Source organism: Phalacrocorax aristotelis, chromosome 4 (genome assembly GCF_949628215.1).
Source record: "Phalacrocorax aristotelis chromosome 4, bGulAri2.1, whole genome shotgun sequence".
NCBI lineage: Eukaryota > Metazoa > Chordata > Aves > Suliformes > Phalacrocoracidae > Phalacrocorax > Phalacrocorax aristotelis.
The window spans coordinates 27,267,225-27,278,109 of record NC_134279.1 but is presented as its reverse complement, the minus strand read 5'-3'; the positions used below and the strand labels follow the sequence as shown (position 1 = coordinate 27,278,109).

Below are 10,885 nucleotides of genomic sequence, written 5' to 3'. Positions count from 1 at the left end.
TCAGGAGAGAATTCTGGTTTATTTCAACAGTTCAGGCACGTGTCAAATTGCTTTTTAAAAAAAACGGAATCCCAAATTTATTGTCTCCTCTCAAAAGATATCCATGAAAAGCCATAGAAGTCTTTGGAAGTGTTATTTGGACTTCTGTTTTTGAATATACAGCTTCAAGAAGACATAGTACAAAGTAAAACTGAACGTTACTGCATTGTTTTAGCAGAATATAGAAGAATCGGTATGTCTACCAAAACCTGTAGCTAACCCTGAAACTGCTTAATTTCCTTTCATACTGAGCACCTAAACCCATCTTAAATCCTTTCCATCCTCTTGTCTCTCACAATGGATTCTGAAGATGTGAATTTCATGCACGTTTTAGTCTCTCAAATCCTATCTAATGAAAACCATAAACAAAAACTAACGCTGAAAGGCATTAAAAGGCTCACAAGCAGCTATCTGTGCAATAGTCACCATAGCAGTCATGTGCTTTATTTAACTATCACTACACTATACTTCTATGAGATCTTTTTTGGTTTTGACTTAAAACATATGAAAACTTTATTGGTATAAATTGTTATTTTTGCAGAGGTCAGTACTGGGTCCAGTTCTGTTTAGCATCTTCATTAATGATCTGGATGATGGGGCACAGTGTACCCTCAGCAAGTTTGCTGACGACACAAAACTGGGAGGAGTGGCTGATATGCCGGAGGGTCATGCTGCCTTCCAGAGGGACCTCAACAGGCTGGAGCAATGGGCCGACAAGAACCTCCTGCAGTTCAACAAAGGAGAATGCCAAGTCTTGCACAGGGGAGGAGCAACCCCATGCACTCTATGCTGACAGCTGCCTGTCTGGAAAGCAGCTTTGCAGAAAAGAGCCTGGGGGTCCTGGTGGACACCAAGCTGAAAATGAGCCAGCAATGTGCTCTTGCTGCAGAGGCAGCTAACAGTGTCCTGGGCTGCATTAGGAGGATCATTGCCAGCAGGTCAAGGGAGGTGATCCTTCCCCTCAACACTGGTAAGGCCATACCTGGAGTGCTGCATCCAGTTCTGGGCTCCCCAGTACAAGAGAGGTACAAAGCTATTGGAGACAGTCCAGCAACAGGCCACTAAGGTGATGAAGGGGTGAGAGCATCTCTCCTATGAGGAAAGGCTGAGAGAGCTGGGACCATTTAGCCTGGAGAAGAGAAGGCTTGGGAGGGGCGGAATTTCATCGATGTGGACAAATGTCTGAAAGGAAGGTGTAAAGAAGATGGAGCCAGGCTCTTTTCAGTGGTGCCCAGTGACAAGAGGCAGTGGACACAAACAGGAGCTTCCATCTGAACATCAGGAAACACTTTTTCACTGTGAGGGTAACTGAGCTCTAGCATGGGTTGCCCAGAGAGGTGGTGGAGTCTCCATCCTTGAAGGTATTCAAAAGCTGCCTCGACACGGTCCTGGGCAACCAGCTGTAGGTGACCCCGCTTGAGGAGGGGGGTTGGACCAGATGACCTACAGCCATTGCTTCCAACCTCAACCATTTTGTAATTCTGTGAAACAGTGATAGAAATAATCAGATGTCTACACTGTTTCAACTTCTGAAAGTTCTTTCAGAGATTGCAGTTTATTATAGAGTTGTACAGAGGACCTGGGTCAACAATATCATAACTATACGAAAACTCTCCCTCAGAGCATCTGTAGCAGATATTCCTGCCTGCTAGTCTCCCTTGGTATCTCAGAATGTACTAGGAATTTTCTGTATGTCAAGATGGAAATTAAATAAGGAATTAAATCAATTAGACAAGCCAGTTTTCCCCTTGGGAATAGTGATTTAAACTCATTTATATAAGTAGTTCTAGGTCAATTTATCAGCAGCCAGTACCAAAGGATCCATCTCATTACACAGCTGTAGCTCAGCTCAGGCAAGTAAAGTTACAGCACCTGAAACCAAATGAAACAGAAGGAAAATCAGGACCCAGAGTGATTTATGTATTTTGACCTAATTTATTCCATCTTTGCAAGAATTTATGTGGCAATTCAGGTTCAGTATGAAAAAAGAAAAACAATCTAAAGGATAAAGTTAAAGCAGTGCTTGATCATTTCTCTCTAGAAAGTCATTGTCATAATTCATAATTCATATACGTAGTCTGGGCAACATACCTGTATTAATATAGGGACCTCCAGCTTTTTTTTTTATATTGGCAATGAGCCCAAGGTATGGGGAAATACAGAGCTGGAAAAACTGTGTGATAGTCAAGGCTGATATCTTAGGCTACTGTAAATCATTTCCTTCTGGTTCTGCATCTCCGAGCGTATTTCTTGCTGTAAGGGCTGTATTTCGTGAGCAAAAACAATTGAATCCATGCTGCACTAGCTTATTTGCTTCTTTTGTCCAAAAGACAATTCTGGTAACTTTTCAGGCTGATTTATGGCTGTTTCTTATATGTTAAAATTCTTACATAGCCCAAGAAGTCCCAGCTTGCAGTCTGGGCTCATGAAAGAGAAAGCTCATGTAAAGTCCATAATTATTTAAGGTAATAGACAAAACAGTTGGTCTACTTGAGTCAAATCAGTTTACATTAGGACTGATCAAGAACATGTATTCATGGAGATCTCTTCTGTTAATGTTGCCTTTTTCTTTTGTTAAAGTTATAGCAGAAAGTGTGAGGTTAAGTTGGTTTCAGCTCACATATTTGTGGTTGTTTGATTCTTAACAGCTTTAATAGTTATCCTCTGCATGACATGTGACTCTCTTCCTCTTTTGTTTTCTTTATATTTTCTTTTAGTTATAGATAGTGATCTGGTGATTTGATTTTTTCTTTGGGTTTTTTTGTTTGTTTGGGGTTTTTTTTGTTTTTTTTGTTTTTTTAGAATCTGTCATCAGCCTTTAATATTGTTTAACAGAAGGTTTTTATGCACTTCTTCCCATGAAAAAGACCGTACACTGTTGGTTCTGAGTGTTGCCGAGTGTGTGTATTTTCTTGCCACATAAGTAATATTTCTTTGGTAATTTCCACTCAGGCTAAATGTCCTGCTTGTGTCTCAGTTCTGGGCTCTTCACTCTGACTGCTAAGTGTGTGTGCATGTAGTCCACGGAGATAATAATGATTTAGGTGACAATGTATTAGTGATGTATAGAACAGTTTTCTTGTGTTCAGGTGTTTGGTTTCCTGAGGAAAGAAGACGGCATCAGACGTTGGCTGCACGGTGTAATACTGGACATGAAGAGCTGTAGTATGATCTGCAAAACACGTGCTGTAAAGCTATAGGAGTTGTATTGGACTCAGTGTATTATTGAAGCAGTAGGACCTTACAAAGATTATGTGGAAAACACTGTTGCAGCAGCATGACTAAGCCAGGCTCCTTACGAAACTTAGCCCTGCCTCCTTTTCACCAAACCTAGCTAGTTTGTTGTGAGGCTTTCCCAAAGGCTGACTGAACTAGAGCAGTGAATAATGAGAGCTAACTGACTGAAACAACCGGGAGTAGATAACAATGATGCTAATGTGTTGTTGGAGGCATTCTGTTCAGTGCTCACAGTCTGGTTGCGTAAAATAGTTTGTCAATCATTTATTCAACAGGTTCCTAAAACTTCCTTCTCTTTCTCCCTTTTTCAGACAGCGTCAGAGGCCACACGCATGTTTTTCTGCTCAATGTGTGAAGGCATTCACAGTTGTTTCACTCACACGTGGAGCTCATCCCAGTTCCACCCTGCTGCCTGCTTGCAAGTGGGGATCAATGCAGTGTAGTCTCTGGTCCTCTCTACAAAAGAAAAAATATTCTTAAGCCCATGTTTTCCAACAGTTGCACCTCTTTCATGGCTGGCATCACTGAGAGGTGCAGGATGGGCAAGGCTGGGATTAGTGCAGGCAGTTTAGCACCCTTTTTTGAAGTTGGCTATGCTGTCCTTCACCATCCTGTTGAAGATGTCTTTTACATCAGTTGTGGATTTTTCCTGCATTCAGTGATTGTGTTGCAAGTGAGGCCAAGTAGAGTGGCTCCCTAATGAACAGGGTAATGTTAAGTTTGGGGGATTACCATTCTGATTCCCTCTGCAAAATATCTTTGGTACAAAAATTGATGACATGGACAGTTAGAAATCCATTTAAAAGACACATGCAGAAGGGAATATGAAATTTTACTAGGCTTTGAAAGGTAAGTTATTGTTTATGTACAGGGAAAAAGAAATTTTTCTTTACACTGTAATGAAATGCAGGAAACTTAAACACAAATACCACTCAGTTTTTAAAGAAGGATCAAGGATGTGTGGAAAAACTTATTGGAAAAAGCAAATTAATTTGGAAGACCTGAAGCATTTGGAAGCTTTTCAATTAGTATTTCCAAAGCACAGTGTTTATCTGTACAGAAGGTAATTTGTTACTAGAGCGTCTGATAGTTTTGATGACTTCCTTACCCTTTCAAGTAGGTTTTCTAAGGGGGAGGTGGAGTACCAAGATTGATTTAGCTGATTGAATTGCTGGATTTTCTTGATGCCTCACAGTTCTCTTATTAACATGGGACTGACAGAGATTGTTGCCTAGCGTATGATGGAGATAATATTTACTCAATAAATACTACTTTTAAATATACCATATATAAAGTTCTTTGAAAAGCAGAATTGCATAGCCCCAGAGGAAAAGTAATGACATTGGAAGTTTTGTAGATAATTTGGACTTTGATTATTTTCCTCTGCTCCATTTTGCAAGAAGTATCCATTTTATATTAGCAGCACAAATGCACAGTATGATCATGCATGCCATTAACTGCAAATCAAGTGTTTTTTACACACGTCATAGTGTGATTTAGTGACTTGGGGTAGTGTGGTATTTGTGGTTAGCTTTCTTAGTCTCAATGAGGGTGAAATACTTAGAAGGGAGGAAGGATGGATTTGTGGTTTAAATATGAAATTGGAAAACAGGAGTTCTATTTCTGGATTGATGACAGATGATTTGATTTGTGGGAGAATAATTTTCTCTTCCTTAATTTCTGCTTATGTGAACAGGAGAGTTACAAAAAGGTTTGCCTGATTCTGCTGAATAGAGGACTTAATATTTGTAATGTGTTTTAAGACAACAAGGGGAAAGTTAGTATTACAAAAGTAGACTTGAAAGAAGTTACTTATTTAATGCCTCCCTCAAATAAATGTTATCTGGCAGTAGAAAGCAGTATCTTCTACTGGTGGGATTATGTCCAATTCATAGCTACCCGTAAAAACGAAGATAAATTTTAAAGTTGTTTCTGTGTGATTTTTGTCATATCTACCATATTTCTGTCATCTACCATATATACCAATATCTGTCAGCCTAATATATCTACCACTTGTATCTTTTCAGCTCTTTTTTCTTAATATTGTTTGTCCAGTGGATGCTAGGGAGTATTTCAGAAACTGTTTTTGTTCTGTTTTTTTTTCCCCCCTCAGGAATGGTTATAGCCACAAAGAGTGTGTAAGAAACCTGTATTTAGCCCTGCAGCTGAAGGTTTAAATGCTGAGACTGCCGGGCACAGTCTACCCCAAGTGAAGTAAAAGTAAGTATTATTGTTTAAGAGAAACAGGTCCCACGCATACAAGAAAGGTTCATTTCACTAGAGAAAACGGTAATTAAGCTTCATTTCATTAGAACTGGGTTTCCTGTTGTTTGTTTACATGCTTTTTAAGTTCATGTTACTTGTATTACCACTTACATATATTGCTCATGACGTTGGTTCTTCAATGGAGTTTAACACTGCACTGTATTGTTTTTTTAAAAAATACAAGTACTGTGCTGAACGGTACATTGAACACATTCCTGCATGCGTCGTTTAATTTTACTGTGCCAGACATCACTCTTTCACGCTCGCCATCCCAGAGGCAGCAGTTGTCATCACCCCCTTTACCCTCCCTGCAGCAGAATTAGCAAGCCCCACCCATCAGAGCATTTCTTCACTCTCTGCCACCCTATCACCAAAATTTAATTTGGTGTGTAGTCAGATGTCCCTTTGTCACTTACGGCATAGAATACAGCAATAGAACATATACCTGGGGCTTCATCCCCTGGGGAATTCTAGATAATTCAGAACCTAATGGGCTTTCTAGTGGCACAACCACTGCAAGTATTTTAGGCCTTTCCTCTGCTCTCAACACAAAGTATCCTACCTAGTTTAGGGCCTTGATTTTTAAAGAAAGGTCTCAACCTAACCTCAATATGTCCATAAGACTGAAAGTCTGAGATGAGGATCATGGCTGATAGCATGGCTTCTTTGGCACAAGGTAAATAAAGATCTTTATGGGGAATGGAGAAGAGTAAAATAAGCATGGTGGGAAGGGTCACTATGGTTGCACAAGATAAACACCTTTTGAGGCAAAATTTACCTTCCTATTTGCAATTGCTGCATATGTTTTAACTTTTTCAAGGGTACAGCATTGCTGTTCAAAATACTATGTCTTCCTCTGTGTTTCTGCTTCACTGTTGCTAATTTGCAGCTATAAACCTGACTAACATGTTGCACTCAACCAAGTATCTTATTGGTATCATTGAAAAACCTTTTTTGGGCACTTGGTATTTTGTGCATGCTCCACTTCATCCTCTGCTTTGTAGCTGGGTATGTGCTGGTCATCCATCTGAGTCCTTGATGCACAGCTGCTGGGCTTCTATTGGTAATGTCTTCCTGAACCATAGGGTCAGCCCACCCTGTGGCTTCAACATTTGCTAGGCTTTCATACTGCTTCACTAAACATAAGGCATGAAAGTGCTTCTAGTAATACTTGCGACAGCTCCTCCATCTTCTATATGTTACCTTGTTGCACACCTAAATGGCAGTGGGATGTGGAAGGCAACGTTATACACCTTTAACTTGCCAAGAGATTTGGTTCTTTGCCGGCTCACTCAGTAATCCTTCTAGTGTCCGGGATATGAGAAACTACCTTAAGAAAACTCTACTGGCACTGATCAAGCATTGCCAAAATAAATGAAGTCATAAATGACTGGGTGTTCAGTCCCACTGATGGGTATGGAAGTGCAGTACATGATTTTTCAATAGCTGGTAACTTTTTTTTTCAGGCTCCTGTTCCAAAACAAATTGTAAAGGCAGTGGAAGTTAACCAAGAGCAGACAGTCTTAATTGGAGTAGGCACCGCATCTGACCAGCACGCTGGTATTAACATAGAAGAGTGCCAAACAGGCTGCTGAGGAAATCTTAAATATTGAGTGCAGTCTGGAGAGATTAAATGATCTTACTATCATTTGCGAGTATACATGCTTTAAAGGAGTAGCGTGTGCTTGAAGGTTGCTGTGAATATAAGTACCACTATGCAGCATTGCATGAAAAGAATTGGTTTTATGACATGTCCCTTTGGACATCAGAGGGAAAGTGTCAGGTTGCCCTAGACCTTAATTCACAGTGAAGTTCAAATGTTGCATTTGGCACCTGTCCTGAACTTGGGTGCGGTGTAATTTGTGGAAGCTTTTTTTTCTACAAGTTAGAGATGCAGGCAGATGCTGTTATCAGAAGGAAATCCCTGTGGTTATCACAAATAGCCTTTCTCTCCTTTCGCCCATAAACTCTTGACGGTGAATTAATTTTGCACAGTCTGTTATCCCACATCACACATCCAAATGAAAAAAAAAGTGATCAATCAGTCAAGAGCTGGAAGTTGGCTCTGTATTTCAGCAAGAATCTAATCTGAGCCAGATGCTCTGCTGTCTTTCCCAAACGCCACTGTGTCATTGTCTTCGCTGTTTGGCTATCAGCTTCTCATGTGAATGAAGGGAACCAGGTTTGGTCCTCGGTGCAGATTTTATAATTGTCCGAGTCCTCTAAGGAGGCTTGCTTGTTATCTAAGCATAGGTAATGACCACTTTGCAGAATCATCACCTTTTAGCTTTTACAGTTGTTTTTTCTCTGTGTCCAAGAACTGCTGCGTTGAGGCTGTGGATAAAAAGCTTAGCGTGGGGAACATATGGTCCTGAAAAGATGACAAAAAGAGGGGAAGGAGCATTGGAGGGGGCTTTCTGCTGCAAGCTTGAGCAGAAAGTGGTAAAACCACTTGGGAAAGGTTTAATTTTCGAAAGCTCCCTGGCACAATTTGTATCTTGTGCCAAAAGGTAGTTACCATTGTGTAGCATTGCTTGAATTATCTGCTCTGTTCAGAGCTACCAGCTCAAATCTAAAGCCTGAAGTCTTATTTGGCATCCAAATGCTCCCTAAAGGGTTTGGCTTTGTGTTACAGCACAACCCAGATCGTCTTCGTTTTCTGCTTCTAAGCTGCAGCCAGACCCTTGTAAGAACAGCTGATGAGCTTTAGCCTTGGTTTAGGCACAAATCAAAACCAATGCCTAGTCCAAGTTGTTGGCCCCATCTGTCTGTAATCAGAAGGATCTTGGAGCAGCTCTGACCCTAAATTGGTGGCAGGCTGTTATTAAAAGTGTCCCTCAGTAAGTCCTGAGAGCTGTAGTCCATAGAAACAAAACAAAAATAACTGCTGTATTTTAGCATGTTCACACAGGGTACAGGCACAGTCCTTGCTGTTGGTAGTGGTGCTGGGATGTCCTTACATGCTGCATGGGTGATGTTTCAACTTGTCGCTTTTTCTTCCGGACAAGGGCTGGGACACCTTATGTCACACATGCCAACATCTGAGAGCTATTAATAGGAGCGTTTGAGCCAGAAAAAACACACGCATCTTGTAATTCTTTTGAAAAGCCAACCAACCTTCCCCCAGAATAAAAGCAAAAGAAGGCCAAATCTTGGATGGGCTTTAGATGTGGCCTTTGCTGGTGCAGGGAGCGGGTGGCCCTCCTGCTTCATGAAGTTCAAGGTAGAAAAGCTTTCAAAGACAAAGCCCGCCCTTCTCCGTGTCTTCAGGCGGCGGGTTGTGCCTCCTCCCGCTCCTCGGCCCCTGTCAGACGGCGCTGGCGGCTCCCTCCCCGGAGCTGCCGAGCGGCGGGGCGGGCGCACGGCCGGGGGCCGGGCCCCGCGGGCCGCCAGGTGCCCCTCAGCGGGGCGGCCCGAGCGCTGGCGCCTCTGCCGGGGGCGGCCGGCCCTGCCGCTCCCCGAGCAGCGCCTCCTCCGCCCGGCAGCCAGGCGGGCGGAGAGCGAGGGGCTCGCCGCCGCTCCGGAGCTGTCCCAGCCCAGCCGGCCACCCACCCCGGTCGGCCGTGCAGCGCGGCGGTGGGGCGCGACCCGCCGGCAATGGAGCTCTCCCTGCGGCTGCTCCTGGCGTCCTGCCTCTCCCTGGGGGCGGCCGGGGAGTTTGACAGAAGGTAGGAGCCGCCTTCCGCGGAGGGAGCCCCGGCTCTCCCCGGAGCAGGCGGGTGGGCTGTGGCGGCCCGCGGGCTCCTGACTGCCACCGGGGCGCGAAATGGCGGCGGGGGGCTCGTTGACGGCCCCGGGGCTGCCTCCCTGCGAGGCGGGGGCTGCCGGGGCCCTCCGCGGGACTCGTCTTGGCGCTCCCGCTGCCCCCCGGCCGCGACGGGACAAGGCGGGCTGAGGGGGGACCCGGCGGGCGGCCGCAGGTGGGGGCGCGGAGCCGGCGGGACCCGGTGCCGCCCCCGGGGTTCCCCGGTTCGGGGAGGCTGACCCGCCCGCCCTCGGCTGCTGCGCATCGCTCGGCAGGTATAAAAAAGTTCGTTGCTCTGGCAGGGTTGCGTCCTTGCAAGGATTAAAAACAAAGCACTTCGCGTGCTGTAAAACTAAAATTAGTTTATTGACGCCTCGAGGCACTTGAGACAGTACAGCGAAGATCGCAACTCAAGTTTTAACATGAAGCAAGGTGAAAACGAACGCTGGGAGCGCGTGTGCCTCGCGGCGTGTGCCTCGCGAGTCAGGTGTAGCGAGCGGCGGGTTGGAGGCCTCGTGGGTGCCGCAAGGAGCGGGTGCCCGGCGCAACGGTTCCGCGCGCGCGTCAGTCAGCCGGCGCGATTCCCTCTCCAAGGATTTCTCTTCAGGACTGGTTGAAGTGCAGCGTTCGTGCTATTTCAGCTTGTCATTAAAAAACATTAACAATTTATGTCAACGCTTCGTAACGGCTCAAGAGCGCGATGTCTTTTCCTTGGAACAAGGGAAGACTATAGCTCTCCTTTAATTTCTGTTTGATAGTTCAGGAAGCTTTTGCTTTGATTTTTTTCCCCCCTTTCATGTTTCAGTGAGGAAATTTGGCTATATGTCGTGAAATAAATCCATGCTGAAGCTTTATGGTGGTGGTTTATTTTGCATTATAAATTTTGTGTTTCAGAATTCTGAAATTATTCAATACCAGCCTGGGAGTGGCAGCAGTGAGCATATTGCAAAGCATGTCAATTTTTTAAGGTTTTACAAAGTTACCCTAACTATCTTTTCCCCTCTTTGCCTATAGTCATTTACATTTTTTTTTTAACGAATCACAGTACTGATGATATAAATCTCATAGACTCAGAGCAGTTATTCTTTAAAAAAAAAGAAAAAAGATATATATATCCATGTGGGAGAGGTTTTTGCTAGTCTTTGTCTTTTTCTTAATCTAGAATAGTTTTAGCTTGTTTTGAATGTTTCACCAGACTTTTTTGAACTGCCTATTTCAGGTGGCCCAGACAAATAGTCTCCTCCACAGGACTATGTCGGTTTGGAAGTAGAATTGACTGCTGCTGGGGCTGGGCCCGATTGTCCTGGGGACAGTGCCAACGTGAGTATCATTGCTGCTGGGGCTTCTAGTCACTTGTAGAAAAGGCTTGTACATACCCAGTCACATCTTTCACGTGTTCACACACACTCTTACAACACAGGGCTTAGGCTTTTACATATGTGAGCCTGACTTAGAAGGATGTTGTCGGGTTAAATTTTTGTCTATTATTAACAGTACTAAAAATGATTGCAATCAAGTAAGGTAAACTTTAGTTAGGGCAATGAGAATTTGGGAATTTCTGTTTGGTTTCCGCTTCATTTCATGCTCTGGTCTAATAGC

At 43.8% G+C, this 10,885-nt stretch overlaps 1 protein-coding gene across 4 annotated transcripts in view; it reads left to right on the top strand.

Moving 5' to 3' along the window:
* The first annotated feature begins 8,854 nt into the window (after positions 1-8,854).
* Positions 8,855-10,885, top strand: part of NPNT (nephronectin) — a 55,050-nt gene continuing 53,019 nt past the window's right edge. The window contains exons 1-2 of one of the 4 annotated variants that reach the window (XM_075090718.1): positions 8,855-9,209; positions 10,506-10,606. In XM_075090718.1, the coding sequence (XP_074946819.1) occupies positions 9,139-9,209; positions 10,506-10,606 (172 nt within the window). In that variant the 5' untranslated portion in view covers positions 8,855-9,138. The remainder of the gene's footprint in view (positions 9,210-10,505; positions 10,607-10,885) is intronic. The other 3 variants (XM_075090715.1, XM_075090717.1, XM_075090716.1) reach the window with 3 other exon arrangements.